Source organism: Manis javanica, chromosome 1 (assembly GCF_040802235.1).
Source record: "Manis javanica isolate MJ-LG chromosome 1, MJ_LKY, whole genome shotgun sequence".
In the NCBI taxonomy this organism is placed as follows: domain Eukaryota; kingdom Metazoa; phylum Chordata; class Mammalia; order Pholidota; family Manidae; genus Manis; species Manis javanica.
This window is the reverse complement of record NC_133156.1, coordinates 207,538,110-207,556,692: the sequence shown is the minus strand read 5'-3', so window position 1 is coordinate 207,556,692 and position 18,583 is coordinate 207,538,110. Positions and strand designations below refer to the sequence as shown.

At 34.6% G+C, this 18,583-nt stretch overlaps 1 protein-coding gene across 2 annotated transcripts in view; it reads left to right on the top strand.

Moving 5' to 3' along the window:
• The window catches only part of DYNC2LI1 (dynein cytoplasmic 2 light intermediate chain 1), a 30,340-nt gene extending 11,818 nt beyond the window's left edge, over positions 1-18,522 (top strand). The window contains exons 5-13 of one of the 2 annotated variants that reach the window (XM_017640949.3): positions 729-817; positions 4,821-5,007; positions 5,963-6,031; positions 6,635-6,712; positions 9,698-9,774; positions 10,352-10,422; positions 13,411-13,508; positions 13,933-14,025; positions 18,459-18,522. In XM_017640949.3, coding sequence (XP_017496438.3) covers positions 729-817; positions 4,821-5,007; positions 5,963-6,031; positions 6,635-6,712; positions 9,698-9,774; positions 10,352-10,422; positions 13,411-13,508; positions 13,933-14,025; positions 18,459-18,521 — 825 coding nt within the window. In that variant the 3' untranslated portion in view covers position 18,522. The remainder of the gene's footprint in view (positions 1-728; positions 818-4,820; positions 5,008-5,962; positions 6,032-6,634; positions 6,713-9,697; positions 9,775-10,351; positions 10,423-13,410; positions 13,509-13,932; positions 14,026-18,458) is intronic. The other variant, XM_036990808.1, reaches the window with a different exon arrangement.
• Positions 18,523-18,583: the final 61 nt, after the last annotated feature.

The following is an 18,583-nucleotide window of genomic DNA, read 5'->3' as shown; positions in this document are numbered from 1 at the left end:
GCCCTTAGCAAGCAAGCAGTCTAAGGTTATCATGGAATAGATGGTCTCATTTCCCTAGCTACTTGACTGCCTAGTCCTAATATGTAAGAAACCTATAAAAAGGGGAGCGGTGGTTTAGTCTTTGCTTGTTCCCTGCCTGCACTTTGTATTGTTAGCACTAACCTGTCAGATTCCCCAGGAGTGTCAGGCACAGATCCTCTGCTTATACTTTTGCTCAGATAATCTTGATCTGCAGCCGGGACTGCCATCTCTTCATCCCACTTCTTCATGCCTCACCTGAATGTCTAGTTTATTTTTTGAGCTTCTGCCTGTCTACATCAGGATATTTTCCTATTCAACTATTTATTTCTACCTAGAAGTATAACTATTTTCAAAAAGATGACATCAAATGTGTTCAACTGGTTCATTTTATTTCAAATTTGAGTGTCTGCTGCATGTAATATTTACAGAGTCAGGGCACTGGTTATGTCTTCTATTGAGGTATTATTAGAATTAGGGCATTTATGTACACATATGTATTAATGTTTCAGCTTTGTTCTTTGGAATAGATGCATTTTGAAGGATGGGAGAGAGGAAGGGGAAAGTTTTGGCTGTCAACAAAGGGTTGATTAAGGACTACAGTATTTTCTATCTGTAATTATTACTGGCTGGTGCTAATGAAGTATAAGAAGTATTTAAAATTCAAAAAAAATTTTAAAATTATAATATGGAAGAACCTGTTTTTACAGCCAAAAGATATTGCTCACTTTTGGGAACTAGGTGGCGGAACCTCGTTATTGGACTTAATCAGCATACCCATCACAAGTGACAATTTACGGTAAGTGAGCCAGCTCTACAACAGTGGTTAGTATGGAACCATAGTGTCCACAGAATGAATATGACTGACTTTTGTGAATCGGAATTTTGGGGGACAGTTCTATATTGCTGAAGGCTTACTCTTTCTTGCTCTGTGCTTAAACTGTAATGCTGTCAGAGGTTTTAAAAGAAACAAGCCTGGTTCTGCCTGATCTGAAGTGAGATAGCTGGCAATCCAACTAGCAACATATTTTCAAACCTGCAAACAAAAAATACGTCAAATAACACTTGGGCAATGAATTCACTTGGCAAAAGTAAACTTGAAAAGTTTAATTATTTCTGATACCCATCCAAGTGTGAGCTAATTCAGCCCTGAGTTTTTTCTTCAGTTGGATATTTTAAGTCTGCCTTTGAATTTATGGTTAATTAATATGTTGAAGCTTCATCCAAGGGAAGACTATGACTTAGAAGAAGGCAAAGTCTGTTTGCTGACCTAAAAGAAAAAGCAACTTGGGGAAAACCTCAAACTCTCTGGTGGTGTTTTCCTGACAATGACTCCCACATGTTGGCCAAATCTGATGTGGAAAATTGTGACATTTCTTACAGTGTTCATGGGAACCCCTCTTGGCCGAGGAAAACAAAAATGTTAAAATCTGAAATATCTTCTTAACTCTCATCAGAGTTTAACACAAACCATTGCTGCTGCCTGGACCAAATACAAAGGGCTTGACAATTATTTGTTACATTTCAGCCACTAAAATCTTCAGAGTATGAAATTATTTCTTGTCAACAGGACATTTATTTTTGTATTGCCACTAGATATAGATGATGTTGGCTTCACTTGTCCAGTGTCATTTTTTTCTTTTAAACAAATATAATTTACTTTCTTTTACTTACCACAAAAGTAATATATGCTCATACAGAAAACTTGGGAAAAACTGAAAAGCACAAAGAAAATAAAAGCACCCATAATCACATAAAAAAATTGCCACTGTTAACCTGCTAAGGTATTTCTTTCAGTGTCTATAAAAATACTTGGTACAGATTTGGGATGTTTTATATATACATTTAGATGTTGCTTTTTCACTTATAACTACCATTTTCCCCTGACATTATTTTTCAGGAGCCTGGAATTTCACAGCTATCTAGTTTTTCATTTGTTCTCCTTTAACAGAGATACATCGTCAGAGCTGCCCGGAAATTAGGGATTGCTCCTGGTGGAGGGGTTGAGAAGAGATGGTGCGGTGGGAACCAAATCTGCCTGTTAAGTGTGGCCTGTGGCTGAAAGGAGTGGAAAATGCTGGGAGCAACTCTTAAGAACCTGGCTTCTAACTGGCTCCAATTCCAGCCCTGCTGTATCCCCTCACCCTGTTAGAGTACCACACTCCCCTTCTCTAGATCTAAGAGCGTTTGGGCTGATGGCCTTGTGGAAAACCTGGTTTCTGCAGGAAGCCAGATCTTTCCACAGCTTCTTTAATACCTAACTTTGTGAGTTCTGGGTCTTCTTTCCATGGACCCCAAGGGCAGCCAGGGCCTGCTTTAGGCAATAGTTGAGGTTGGGTTTATGATGAGCAGAGGAAAGGGGAGCCATAAGCCTGGGTCCAAAGTGGGTTGCTGAGTGGTCAAGGCTTCATGGAAACATTTCCTTCCTAATACAGTCGCAAGTCTCAGAGTGTTTTGTGACTGGAATTAATTTGACACGTAATTTCCTTGTGTTGGACAAGCCCAGCAACTTAAGAAAACTCTATTACCAAATGCTACTACGTACTTTTTATCTTTAAAATGACTGTTTCCAAAGACTTCAGATAATTTTGCAATAGAGCATTTCCTGGGGTTCAATTCCTGATTTTAAGAGTTTGTTGGATTTTTTTTTTTAATTTTAACTGTCACTTGCTGTGAAGATTAAAGTGACACCATGTATTTCCAATGCAGTGGAAACACAAATTTTAATCTTAGAAAAAAAGTTGAATGATCCATTTGTCTTCTGCTTAAAACAAAGTTATTTTTCATTTGAAAAAAAAAGATAAATTTTATGTTATGTGCATTCTACCATAAAAATAAAAAAGCTGTACCATAGTCATCTTTTTTAAACACTAACCATACTAAACCCAGGAAAATAAAATTAGTTTCCTTACTATTAAAAATATTTATATATTATTATTATAGTTAAGGAAAACTTTATGAGCATATTAAAATGATATAGATATGATTGGCTTGACGATTTAATGGCATAATTTTATAGAAAATCTTGAGGATTACTATCTAAAAGACTACTTTCTGAATTTAGGCCTGTAGTATAGAATTTAGTTCATGTTTTTCTTGAATTATACAAAATAGCTGATTGCACAAACTAAGCAAAATAACTATATTATAAAATAAACTAACATATACTATTATTTCTTGCTGTATCTACTAGCAGAATGTTTGCCCTGTTGATCAAGGATATATTCGCCCATAATTATGGCTCCACATACTTATTATGACCATTTTCTGAAATATTCCTAGATTTATGATTACTTGTTTATTTTTTAATTGTAGTAAAATATAACATAAAATTTATCATTTTAACCATTTTTAAGTACACTTTAGTGACATTAAGCATATTCACATTGTTGTATAACCATCACCACCATCCATCTCCAGAACTTCCCAAACCGAAACTCTGTATCCATTAAACAATAACTTCCTATTCCGCTCTCTCCCAGCCCCTGGCAACCACCGTTCTACTTTCTGTCTCTATAGATTTGACTACTCTAGGTATCTCATATAAATGAAATCATGTAATACTTGTCTTTTTGAGTCTGGCTTATTTCACTTTGCATAATATATTCAAGTTTCACACATGTTGTAGCATGTGTCTGAATTCCCTTCCTTTAGAAGGTTGAATGATATTCCATTGTATGTGTATACTACATTTTGTGTATCCGTTCATTCACTGATAGACATCTGGGTCATTTCCACCTTTTGGCTATAGGGAGTAGTACTGCTATGAGCATTGGTGTGCAATATGTTTGAGTCCCTGATTTCAAGACACCCGGAAGTGTAAGTGCTGGATCATATGGTAATTCTATGTTCAATATTTTGAATTTGAACCACCATCCTGTTTTCCACAGTGGCTGCAGCACCATTTTGCATTCCCACCAGCAAAGCACAAGGGTTTAAATTTCTCTATATCCTTACCAACACTTGTTATTTTTTGGCATTTTGTTTTTGTTTTTGTTTTTTTAATCAAAGCTATCCTAAAGTATATGAAGTGGTATTTCATTGTGGCTTTGATTTGTATTTCTGTAATGACGGATGATGTTGGGCATCTTTTCATGTATTTATTGACCATATGTATACTTTGGAAAAGTGTCTGTTGGAATCCTGTGCTCATTTAAAATTGGGTTGCTTGCTGTTGCTGAGTTTGGATTTTTGTTTGATTTCCATGATCATGAGTACACATGCATGTGGTGATGGCGGTGGTGTGTGTGGTGGTCAGCAGTATGCAGCGTGCTTTAGCAGAAAGACATGAGGCTTTGGATCTAAATGCCAGCTCTACAGTTCACTAGTTATATAAATCTGTGCCTCAGATTTCTAATCCATAAAATGGATATCAACATCTTCTAGGAAGGATTGTTGTGAAGACTAAATAAACATGGTAGTCCCCTGGCAAGGCCCACCAGTAAATCTGTTCTCCTTCACCTGATCATTGTGTTGCTGCTGGTACTGTTATTATTTTCACTTCTGTTCGTTTGGAGCACATAGTAAACTTGGATCTAAACATGACATTGTCGGACTCAACTGCTTACAGATTATTTAAATGAACTGGATTATTATTAGTTCAAACAAAAACCTCAGTGCTACTCTTGGTTGTAACACTTAAATATCACTAGAGAAAAGCATTGGTTATAACTTTGGTTTTGTCATAGAAAATTGCTAGGTTTTTAAGCTATAGTGTTATTCTTAGATAATAAATTTCAGTAGTAGGGTTTTACAATGTAGTTACTTTGGATCTTTTTTGAGAGATGTTTTTATTTATTTAGGACATTTTCTATTGTTCTTGTTTTGGACCTTTCAAAACCTAATGACCTTTGGCCTACCATGGAAAATCTGTTGCAAGCCACAAAAAGCCATGTAGATAAAGTGATAATGAAACTGGGGAAGACAAATTCTAAAGCAGCTTCTGAAATGAGACAGAAGATACGGAGTAGTATGCAGAAGGACCATCCAGTGAGTTGCTGTTGGAATGAACCCTGGAATCATAAGCCCCTTAAATAGTTAAAGATAACATTAAAAACAACTTCTTTAGATTTTTATGCATCACTTGAAATTCATTTGATGTAGGTGAACCTGTTCACTGGAAAATTATAGCAATTCAATAAAACCTCAGTAAGAGCAAAACAAGGAAAAAGATTTCTTACATCTTCTTGTTAGGTGTCTACTGATTGTTATGGCATATTACACCAATCAAAAGGAATAGGGTTTTAAAGTAGTAGTTTGATATTGTTTTTATAATCTCTGTAAAATGAAGATTAAAAAACAGAATGGATGAAAGTCACCTGGCAAAGACTAGATGAAGCTATGAATTTAAGCAAAGAGTAGAGTTTTAACAGCCTTCACTGTCACTCCATATTTGTACATTTATTTATTCTCTATCACATATTCAAATCTTTTGAGCATCTGACAACTAATAAAATTATAAAGTTGCACTGATGAGAACACAAGTCTGTTAAATATAATCATGAATATCACCTTCTGGAAAACTAAGAGCAGTATTTTATGTTGCCCAGTGTTTTTATATTATATGTGTACATAGGTTGAATATCAGAACAAAACTGATAGTTTATGGTTCCTATCTATGCATTATAAATGCTATTGCAACAAACAGTTAATATAAAATAGTAAAAAAAAAAAAAAGGAAAATGACATGTTATATAAGAAAATAAAAGGGCAGAACATGAAAAAGAATATCATATTAGTTTAGGGAATGCTGTTTCTAGTTTCCTACTTGAGAAATATAGTTTAGTAAGTGAAAGCAAATATTGGAACAACTTCTATGTCAAGTGAACAGTCAACATTTATGAAGAGGCTTAAAATGGTATATTTTTAGAAGTAAATAAAAGTTGCTGAATACTCACTAATAAACAATTATTATAATAAATCAGTGAATTATGTTTGTTTACAGGACCGTGAATTAATTGACCCATTTCTAATACCTCTGGTCATAATTGGAACTAAATATGATATCTTTCAGGTAATCTCTTATAAATTGAGTTTGTTCTACATGCATACCTAGGAGAGGAACAAAAGCGATAATAAAATGAGGAAAATGGCTCTGGGAGGTAGAGGCCAAGGAGCCACACATCTTAAAGATTTTGGAAAAAAGGATATAGTAGGGAAGAGAAAATAAAGAACAATAAAATACAGTGGAATGGAGATAAGGCAGTGGAATGTGGATAGGGTAGATTGAGAAACTGAATCTTTAACCCTTCATGGAGGGATAGGACTTACCTTCCAACTTTTAAATTGAAGAAAATAGAAATTGGTTCCTTCCTATCTTTGCTTGTCAGAGAATCCTTAGGGTATTCCACACTATAAAATGTGTGCTCGTATCTTAATTCTTTTGAGCTAAATGTTTAAACAAGGAAAGATCTGATAGCTGTAGCTCTAGAAGGCTGCAGCTATTGTTCAACTCTCTATGGAAACAAGTATCAAGGTAATGGAATCCTACTTCTCAGGGCATGTGCCCAAAAAGAAAAGAAAGAATATATTTCTACATTTAATAATTTGCACTTTCTGCTACAGAAATTTAGTTCTCTCAACTTGTCTTTTTCTTTTTAATAACATATTTGTTCAGGATTTTGACTCTGAGAAGAGAAAGGTAATATGCAAGACACTTCGATTTGTTGCACATTATTATGGAGCATCATTAATGGTTTGTATATTTCCTATCCTTTGGGCTTAAATGGACAGTACCAAATTTGGAAAGATTAGCAACTTGATGCACAGTTATGAATACCAGTGCTTTTACTAATGCATATAATCCCCTCCTTTCCCATTTCCCCCAAAACATCTCCTTACAGAGTGTTTGATAATGTATTTATAGACTAGATGGCTACCATTTTGGGGGAGTGAAAGTTCTAATTGCTTATATCCATAAACTCCAATCAATCTCAAACAGATAAATTGGTTATTTATTAATTGTTTTCCTGTAGAATTAGAATCTGTATTTCTTAGAAGAGAGAAGAGAAAAAGGCTTTAACAATGTATTCTTTTTTAAACTTAAAAAAAACACCTTTTTTTGTAGAGGTTAAAAATATAAACTCAAAAGTCATGCTGCGTAGTTTCAAATCTCAGGGCAACCAAGTATTAGGTATGTGATCTCAGACAAGTCACTGATCTCACTTAAGCCCCAGTCTCCTCTGGGTGAAATGGACAAAAGTAGAACTTTCTTTGTATGGTTGCTGTAAGGACTACAGAGGGAGCGCCTGTGAAATGCTTAGCCCAGGGCCTGAAACAAGCATTGCTCAATAAATGGTGCTTATTCTAGTTACTCTTAACATTATCTTCCATAGAGGGTCCAAACTGTGCTAGATATCCTTTTAAGACAATAAAATATAAAATAATTTTTATTTTTAAAAACTACTTCCCCTTTAGAAGGGTCTCTTTTTTCCCCCTAAATCAAAGTGCTCAGAGGAACCTGGAGACAACACGGTCTAGCCCCTAGCCTTTATGGCTATTATGTAGCTTTATGACTAAATGTAATAACTGCAATCTGTATTTTAAATTTTTATACTTTTCAAAATACTCCAAATAAATTTCATTACGTATTTTCTTAAAAAGTCATCACCTTTTGTGTTTGTACTATATTTGCTTACATACTAGGTTGGCAGAGTACTTTGGAAATATTCTTCTTTACTATTTTTTTAAAATATGGGGAATTTAAAATCAATTAACTCATCCAGGAAGCAAAGATAATGGATCTTGTAACTTCTTATTTTTGCCACCAGATAAGGCCCCACAGTTAGTTTTGGTTAGTGGGCTCAGGGAAATCCCTGGCTTTCTTTAGGAACAGATCACGTTTAATGATCAGTCAGGGCCTAGTCTGGTGTTTATGGGTACAAATTGATACAGGTCAACTCAGGCCACCTTAGTCCTGAAATTAACAGGTCCCAGAAGACCCTAGAAGGACCAGAGACTAGGGAAAGGATTTGAGAAGGACTTCACCTCAGCTTTCAATTGGCCTGAGGGATTAGAGGTTGGTGTTGGAAGAGCTCTTGTGGATCACCAAGGGAAGGATAAAGCTTTCCTAACTCTGCAAATCAAGAGGAGAGTAGCTCAAGTTATCAGAGCCTCACCTTTCAGTTTCATTTCCACTCTTAGCTGTACCCCATTCCAGGGAGAGAGCTGAATACTGCTTTACAAGATGCAGTGATGCTCAGCAGATTTTTTTCAACACTAAAGAATGCTGATTCCGTATTATAAGCAATCTAATGAAGTTCAAAGGACAAAAATAGAAAAGCATTGATAAGCAGGATGAGATTCAGTGAAGAGCCACCAGGATGGACTTGAAATTATGGTATATGAGGAGCAGTATAAAATTATATTCTATCATCTAGAATGTTCTTTAAATATTTGAAGGACTGTTCCATGGAAAAGGGATTAAACATATTCTTTGCTCTCTTAAGAGTCAACAACAAGAGTCAATAGAGAGAGTTTAGCTCAAAATAAGAAAGAACTTGCTAATACTGTCATTATCTGAAAATGGAATGAGTTGCTTTGGGAGATAATGAGTTCCCAGACATTGAATTTATCCAAGCAGAAGCTCTACAGCTATTTATGGAGGATGTTTTCAAGGTGATTGATGTGGCAGATGGAGGGGTTAAGTTGGAAAACTCTCACATCCTCCCAGCCCTACAGCTCCATGAAATACATTTGTGATAAGGTATTTTCCTCTCCAGATAGAGAACATAATTTAATAATAAAAATAATGAAGTTGTGTTTTTAAATTTCAATTTGTTTTCTACATTGTTAAAAATTGTCTCAATAGAAGCATTAAAAATGCTTCAATTTTTAAAAGACACATTATCAAATTTTACATATTCACATGAGTGATCTCCTTTAAATACTCTCCCTGGGAGCCTGTTCTTAATCAAGAATGAATCTTATCATTAAAATTGATCTCTTTGCCTTTAATTATATTTAATTTTGGTTCAAGGTTGTTTTCTCACTTTCTTACATCTTAGCCATTCATTCTGATTTGGCTGAGTGACTTTTGGTAATTTCAAAAATCAAATCTAGTCTTAAAAGATGTGTTGGGTAACCATATGTCTTGGTTTTCACCTTATGTCCCAGCTTAATTAGCAGCACCCTGCCACTTTCATTCTCTGAAATATTCTAGTTATGGTCACCCTAATTATATACCACCACTGAGCATATTCAGTAGTTTATTTTTAAGTAACTTCAAAGGCAATTCAGAACAAAAGTTAAAAAATTCTCTAAGTGAGCATCAGTATTGTTGGACTAATGGACAGCTCCACCGACTGCTTTTGAAGGCAGAATATGCCCTTGAATGGAAAAGTTATCTATGATATATACTTCCTATTTTCCAACCAGCCAGATTGCATTTTGGCAATGATTATGATCTAGATGTAGGGATAACTGAAATGCCTAGTGCATAAACACAAGTCCCTTCAGGACATGCACTCATAAAGTTTGAAGAGTGAGTTAAAACAAGTTTATTGACACTGCTTTCCTTTATTCAGGTTTGTTTTGTCTACTCAAACACAAGTATTTGTTGGGCACGTAAATAGTAATTCTCTCTGCAATCTGTACTTGTTCAAAGCCGTATTTATTTTACCCGTTTCTGTGATTTGCAAGTAGAGCATATAATTTATTCTAATTGTTTTTTTTTTTTTAGTTTACCAGTAAATCAGAAGCTCTTTTACTAAAAATCCGTGGAGTTATCAACCAGTTGGCATTTGGAATTGACAAAAGGTACTGTTAAAAATACTTTTTTTTTGCCAATATTGCCTCATCTGCTTATTGGTCTTAGCAGTCTTTTGTGTCTTGACAGGGAAGTGCCCACAGACGGCTGTTTTTAGAGAAATGCTGTCCTGCTTTTTATATCTTTTAAATATTTCTCAAGTTTTACAACTAAAATGTTATATGATACTTAGTTTCAGAGTAGGATAAAATAGCCTACTATTACACTGTCTCTCTGATTTACTTCTTTTCCCTCATTTTAGCAGCCTGCACTATAATATCCTTTTCTTATATTGATTAGATATGGAATTGATAATTTTAGTAAATATTTTTCTTGACCTTGCTACTTTTCTTGGTTTTGATTTAAGGTAATTTGGGTCTGTCACCTCCCCACCACCCCATAAAAACCTTTATTAATTCTACACTTTAATTTTTGAAATCACTTAAATTGATATTCATTCACTCACTTGGGGCAATGCTTTCACCAGTAACTAGATATAAAACTTGGCTCTTGTATTTACAGTAGAGTATGGCAGGATATTCGATTGCTAAACTAAATTAGATTCTTTTTTTCTTTTTGTCCATGTAGCAAATCAATATGTGTGGATCAGAATAAACCACTGTTTATCACAGCAGGATTGGATTCCTTAAGTCAAATAGGTTGGTGAACTTATTAAGATTGTTCAATCTTTTTTTTAATTGCTTATTGATTTCATCCTACTTCATGTTCACTTTATCTCCAACCTACCACCATTTCTGATTTCATTACTGTTGCTATTATTTTCTTATGTATTTATTTGTATGCACAGTATTGTTGCAACATGCAGCACATTGACATATTTGTGATGGAAAGCATGTTGCCCCCATAAGAGACCAATTTCTGATCTCTGTTCCACTAAAAAACATGTATGCATTTCCTTTCCCACCTGGATTTCCAAGTACTTTTAAATTTTAGTTCTGGATTTAGAAGAAAATTAGAAGCATAGAGTGGTCAGGAAATTCAGAACTATATATTATGGATAATGATGAAAATATAAGAGATTAGGTGATGAAATAAACCAAAAAGAACACAGTTGTATTAATTAGATATGCCTTAATTTTTCATTATGGAAATAGCTTGCCTCATCTAATGGGACGTTTTTCCTAAACTTATAGACAACCCTAGACTCATGAAGCAAAAGGAATTTTAAGAATTTATATAGCCAAGATCCTTATCTTCCCACAGAAACTATTTCATTCTGGATATTTTGGAGCCTAGCAATTCTTTATATTCTGGGGTTGGCATAGTTTGGTTTTAAAACTCTAATGGATATTAGTTTTCTTTTTTATTTTCCATCCCCCATTATTCTTACAAACTAAAGCTGATTTGATGTCAAATGTGGAGATCTTTGTAATGAGATTATAGATTGGATTGGGATGAAAAGAAGAGAGATAATTAAAGAGTGATCATGAAGACTGATTTTTATAATGATCATTAGTACCAACTTAATTGCATTAGCATTGAGAATCACTATGTATACTGATAATGCTGCTGGAAATCTTTTGTCCATGTAAGTAGCTGGAGGTCAGAAAAGGGTTAAGAATTACTGAATTCAAAAACCATGGATCTTGGACCTCATCAAAATTAAAAACCTTTGCTCTTGGAAGCCCATGTGAAAAGGATTAAAAGACATGCTGTAGTCTGGGATAAAATATTTTTCCACCTTATTATTCTGACAAATACTAGTCCAACAAAGGATTAGTATCTATAATATATAAAGAACTTAACAGTAAAAATTAAAATGCAATTAGAAAATAAGCAAAAGACATGACATTTTACCAAAGAGGACATACAAATGGCAAATAATCACATGAAAAGATGTATAATACTATTAATCATGAGGGAAATTCAAATTGAAACTACAATGAGGTATCATCACACATGTATCAGAATAGCTAAAATAGAAAATAGTGACAATGCAAATTTTGTCAAGGATGTAGAGAAACTGGATTGTTCATACATTGCTGATGGGAATGTAAAATGGTATAGCCACTCTTGAGGACAGTTTGGCAGTTACTTATAAAGCTAAACATTCAGCTACCATCTGACCATATTGCACTATTGGGCATGTATCCCAGAGAAATGAAACCTATGTTCACATAAATCTATACACAAATGTTCACTGCAGCTTTATTTGTGATAGCTCCAAACTAGAAACAGCCGAGATGTCATTCAACAGGTAAATGCATAAACAACTGTGGTACATCTATACTGTAGACTACTGTTCAAAAATAAAAAGGAATCAATCATTGATACACACAGCAACTTGGATGATTCTCCTTGGAATTATAGTGAATGAAAACAGCCAGCCAATCAGAAGAGGTCACATGCAATATAATTACATTTATATGTCATTTTTGGAGTGAAAAAACTTTAGAAATGGAGAAAAAGTAATGGGTGTCAGAGATAAAGGGCAGGCTTGTAGAGGGGGAGGTAAGGGAAGGGGTTGGGAAAGAGGTAGGTGTGGTTATACAGGGGCAATACAAGGGATCCTTGTGATGGAACGTCAGTATCTTGACTGTGGTATTTGATACATGAACTTCAAAGGTGCTGAAATTCATAGAGCTTAAAACACACATACAAAATGAAGACAAGTAAAAAACTTGGGAAAACTGCATAAGATCAGTGGTACGTGTCAGTATCTTTCCTTCCGAAATGGTGTGGAGGCCCTGTAAGATCTATAGTGAAAAACAGTCTTAGTGAACAGTGTAGAAGCTAGAATAGAAAGAATGAGAAATCTCAGAATAGAGATTGAAAACTGCCAGGAAATGCAGGACATTTTCAAATTTTTCAAATTAATTTGTATTATACAAGCAATTCATAAAGACATTCTCCTTATAAAATGTGAAAATAGCATATAAAAGGATCAAGTTTGATATGTATCTTTCTAGACCATTTTCTATATGTTGGAATGTGTATAGAAAAAACTATTTGTTTTAACATAACATTTGTTGTACTGTTCTATAGCTATCATTTTGAATTTCCTTGTTTATTCAGTATGCCTTAGTGGGTTTTCCATATTAATGGTACATATAGGCCTATTTGGTATTTTGACTACTGGATACTGTTATAGAGCATGGCTCTGCATAGTAATTTAGTTCATTATACCTTTATTGATTGACATTTGGGCTCTGCTCAATTTTTCACTAATAGAAATGATGTTACAGTGTGAAATCCTTAATACGTGCATGCAGTTGTTTCTAGGGTAAACACCAAAAACTGGAATTGCTGATCGATAGGGTATGACCGTTTTAGTATTTTCACAGTATTTAGTGGTGCCAAGTTACCCTCCTAATTAGCTGTCCCAATTTGCATTCTAACCAGCACGTAAGACTGTTTTCTTACAAATTCACAGGAGCTTGAGAATATCAAACTTTATATTTTTGCTGGGTGGCAATTTAAGTTTTGGAAAAGAAAATTACCCTTTACTCATTGCTCTTTCTCCCCTTCCTCTGGTACTAGTATCTGCCCCAGTGGCCTTGCTACACTGGGTTGGGGTAAATTTTAATGGTGACTGTATTAGGGAGAGGGGAAATAGTGACCTAGATTTATACTTTTATAAGTGTCATCTGTCTTATTGAGAGAGTTTGTAATGACTTCAATTTTAGGATCTCCTCCTGTTCCTGGTAACGACATCAGAAAGCTTCATGCAAATTCACCAATGGAGTTGTGGAAAAAAGTGTATGAAAAGTTCTTTCCACCAAAGGTACATATTTCTAATTCTGTTGAAACAAGAATTTTTAGCACTATTCAACAGTTATTGGGAAATGTTCCAAAGGGCCTGTTATGATAACTTTGTTTTCTACTCCCATGCTCAAAAACCAGTGAAACATTCACTAAAAACCTATTGTATATGGGCTTAAAAGATGTGTAAGACACCATTATTGTACCACTTGCAAACAGAACTCCTGGCTGTTATGGAGAGACAACATCTGAAAGGAGAGGGAGGGGGAGGACCTGGTGGAATTTGAAATGGCCCTCAGCAGTGGCAGTGATGATAAAAGCTCCAAAGATCAGAGTGAGTCCTCAGTGGCTGGCCATGAAACAGGAGCTTGGTTTGTGAGGCAGGGGGTAGTCACTGAAGGTTTTGGGTTATGGGCATGACATGATTTAAAGAATTGTAATTTCAGAGTATCAACACACTAAAAGATATCAAGGACCCTGCAAGAGACCCTCAGTATGCTGAAAGTGAAGTTGATGAAATGAGAATTCAGAAGGATCAGGTATTACCCTAAACATATACTTTATTTCATCTTGAGTTTTATCACAAAAATACTCCTAGAGTTCTATAGATTTTTCTCAGTTAATTTATCATTTTTTTTACTTTTAAAATTAAATAGTATGTCTTCACTATACAAAAAATAAGATTCTGGTGAGCATACAGAAGGAATTAAAAATCACCATCATTCTACCACCGAGAAATGACTTAATGTTTACATATCCTTTTTGGGTTTTCCAGTTTATTTTATGTTAAAGTCGCTTATGTTATTTTGCTGCTGGGGAGACACTTTCCCAATATTCTTTTGTTTGTGGGATTATTTAAAAGGTTTTGTTTTTTATTAGGACATTCAGGTGTACCTATGCTTTTCCTGTGGCAGAAAAATTAAGGAGTGCCCAGTCTGAAAGCACATAAACCAGCTGACAAAACCCAGGCTCTCTCAGGAAGCTGGTTAAAAGGGGAGACATTTCACATATGCTCAGATAACATGGTTTCTGATACACAAGTTTGATGTAAGAATACAGAAGTTAGTAAATTCAACATGGCCCAATATTAGATTTTTCTCAGATAATCCTCTTAGTTTGATAAAATGAGACACTGTGCTAAATCTAACCTTATATTAGTAAGCATTATAAACTGATGGTCTGACAGCCTCTCAGGTTGGATTCGTAGAACTGTGTAACATGAGAAGTCACACTGCTGCGAGGATAACCTGGACACAGCCTTCCACTGGGAGCAGTGACCAGGGTATTGTTCTCTACCCCTTTCCCTTCAGGGGCCCTAGAGTTAGTAAGCAAAACATTTTATTTAAATATAGTCCAGAAGACTTTTTAAAAATATGTCATGAATATTTAGAGGGTTTTGTAGCTGTAACAAAGTGAGAGGCATGTTGTAGGAAGAGTAAAATGACCTTATGTAACCCGAATTAAGTGTGCAGCTTGGCTATGGATTAGTTGCATGTCATTCTTGAATTAATATTTATCTAGGAGTCTGTGACTAACTGCCATTATTGATAACAGTATCTGTTTATATTGTATAGTGATCCCTTCTATGACGTTTATATACATAGGTATTATTAAAGAGCTAGGATATTCAGAGCATTGTGAGTTTTCATATTCAAATCCATCTTCCCTAACTGACCTAAAACCATAGGAATTTTAAGTGGAACTGGAAAGCAACCCCAATAGCCACATTATTCACTCAATTCTTGTACCTCACTAATTACTATACTCTCTTGCCTGAGTGATTTCTTTTTTTTTTTTTTAACATACCTGAAAAGTTACAATATCCCAGTTTTGCCTCTAGGCCAATTTCATTCATGGTGTTTTAGTAGACGAATTGCATTCATTTCAGTTTGCACACTATGTAGTATCTTAACATAATTTTATGCTTGTTTTAAAGTTACCTTCATGATTACCAGTTGATGCTCAATTATTTAACTGATATCCACATCCAAATTCTAGCATTCTAATACCCCAAATTTTAAATTGCTATTATTTCATGTTCTTCCGAAATAGTTTCAGGGCCTTATGGTTGTTTCTAACTGTGCACTGATATACACAGAAGCTGACTTAGGTATGAGAAAATTCTCCACAAGTTAATTTTGAAATATTCCTATTAATTTTCTTCTGGACATTTAAAAATAACATTTTCATTTTTTATACAGGCTAGATAGGTAGTATCAGCTTTATTAACACAGTCTGTAAAAGAATTCATCTGCATTAAGTGAAAATCTATCCAGCTGTCCACAACTCTGTCTTCACATGACCTATCTTTTTGATCTTTTAATATGATTATTGTCAAAGAACATTTTTCAGTGAAAATAGCATTATAACCTTTAGATCTGATTTGATTTGCCATTTGGAACAATAATAATATTCACTTAAAAGAAATGTATCTCTCAGGGGTTTCCACAATTACACAAAAGTATGTTCTTATTTAAAAGCTATCTGTAAATGCTTAAAGAAGTCTATACTGTGTGCTACATGTCTGCATATCTTTAACCCAAATAGTTACTTCTTATTCTTATACTTCTTGGAAGGAAAGATAACATCCTGTTTCGCTAAAATATAATTGCACATGAGTGGAAAACTGGCCCTGCGCCTGCTTAAGACCAGACATGATCTTCCTTTTGACTCCCTGCTCATGCCCAAACCCTGTTTTTAGTGGCTTAATCGTCAAGAGTAAAACAGAAAATAAAGTCCAGGGTCTTTAAGCTTCGGCAGTGAAATTAGAGCACGTCACTTCTAAGATGGAGAGGCTGACTCATGAGTTCCATTCAGTTCCTCCAACACTTCAGCCTTCAAAAAAGGCCCCAGTCGTATGTAATTATTAGGCCAGAAAGATGTGTCCATCCTCTGCTGCAGAAAAACTCACTTGAGCTACACTTCTATTAAATAATCCTGCTGGTGTGGAGAAAGCACCAAATCACAATATTCCATAATACCTTACTGTAAGTCCTTGGTAGTAAAACATGTCATGTGTGATGGTTGTCCAGAATCCCTCTTGCTCCAGTCCCCGCAGATGCAGGGAAGACCTCTCAGAGGACTGACGTTAGTTCTCGCAGGTTTGAGGGGCAGCCTTAAGACCCGTTTCACCTTTCCTGCAGACTGTTCTTACTAATGAGTTTTCTTTCTCTAATTACTCAAAGTTCTCTATTTGTCATGCTTCACATGGGCTCCAGAAAATACCTTCTCAGTATTTACTATTTTTTAAAAGCCCTCTAGTTTTATAGCATTTCTGTTTTTAAGGGAATGTGAATATAGAAAGCACTTGCTGAACCCTTCTACTTCTTTTCTATATTTTTGTTGTGAAAGAAAGCAAAAAAAAGGGAAAAAGAAAAAAGTTTGGATGAACAATTATTTTTAAGATCTCCTTCATCAACTGCATGTATCTATTTTGAGTCCTTATCTTCAAAAAGCAACTTGTTTGTAATCCTTAGTCCTGTAATTTAAACACACACACACGCATACACACTGATTCACAAGTTCAGGGTGAAATGTTCTTACTATCCTTTATTGAAGATTCTGTTTTAAGCATGAGAAGCCTGGTCTGCTTATATTTGAAAACTTCAGAAGTTTTCAAGAGGCAGGGTGGAAACCTTTCTTGGTTTTGCTTTCCTTTTAAAATGGCTCTCTAAAGCAGCCAAGAGGAATTGCCATATAAAGAAAACCCTCTTACTTGCTATTCCTTTAAGGCATCATCATATTAGCTTGAGTTCACATGATAGCAATACTGAAGATCTAATGGACATGGTGAGTTCTGTAACCTAACGATCTTTGAAACCCTAAATGGTAGAAAACTGGTGAACTGAATTGATTTCATTTAAAAAAATATATCAAACTGTAAGACTAATTTGGAATTATTACTCTAAAAATTCTTCTGAAGTCTTTATACAGTTTTAAAACTTTTAACATTTAAATTGTAATAACTTAGAGTATAAGTATGAAAGAGACAATCTGCAGTTTTTCTGAAAATGAGAATATAATTTTCTTTGCAGAGCAACAGTGAACTTAGGTTATGTTAGCCAAAGGGCAATGACTGCCTTATCTTGCAGAATAACCTCTTTTTGCTTATCTGGAATAATAATATACTTTGTACTGTTATTTAGAAATAGAACAACATGTAAGAGGTCAGGACACAATCTCCTGAAATGATCCCTTTTGTATATCAATCCTCTCATGCAGGATTTCCACCCCTACTAAAATTTGTCTTCATGAATTGTGAAAGTAGCATACACTCATTGTGGAAAAAAATTCAAAATATATGGAAGTATATAAAATAGAAAATGGAAATGTCCTGTCCTGCCCTCTCTCCACCTGTTTGGTTTTTTCATTGGCTCATGTGACTACTATTATTTTTCTTGGCTGCCTATGAAGACACATATGAATGACTACTGATGTATTTAATCATTCCTTAGTTGGAGATATGTAAGTTGTCTCCAGTTATGTGCCAACATTCATAGTGAATATCCTTCTGTTTATATACTTGTGCTCTTCTCTATAATTCTATGATAAATTTCTAAAGGCACAATCACTGGGTTAAAGGATATATATGTTTTAAATATGGATGCTTTGCTAACTTCAAACAGGTTTTGATAAGAGTTGGACAGCAAACAATTAAAAAGTATCACTTTAAAATACTTAAGTATAACAAACGTCCTATTTTATTAGTTGAAAGACAATTTGTGTTTACTATATAGTATATAATTTTGTCTAAAACTTTAATAAATTCATCTCTAAATGCTGCTTAGGCTACACAGAAACCGAAAACTATGTTTCTAGAAAATAATTCCAAAGTATAATCATTTACAAAATAGTCATCAAGCAATTTTAAGAATGATAAGGCTACAACTTTATTCCTTAAAAAGTGCTAAAGCAGTTTTAAGGTACCTAGTTTAATTTTTAGATTTTTAAGTAATACATTTTTTTGTTTTAGGAACTGGAACAGTACAAAAGAAGTTCTTCAAAGTCTTGGAAACAAATTGAACTTGATTCTTGAACCTAATTTGACTGTCGTGTATTTATTTCTTCTTTCCCAAACACAATATTATTTTATTAATT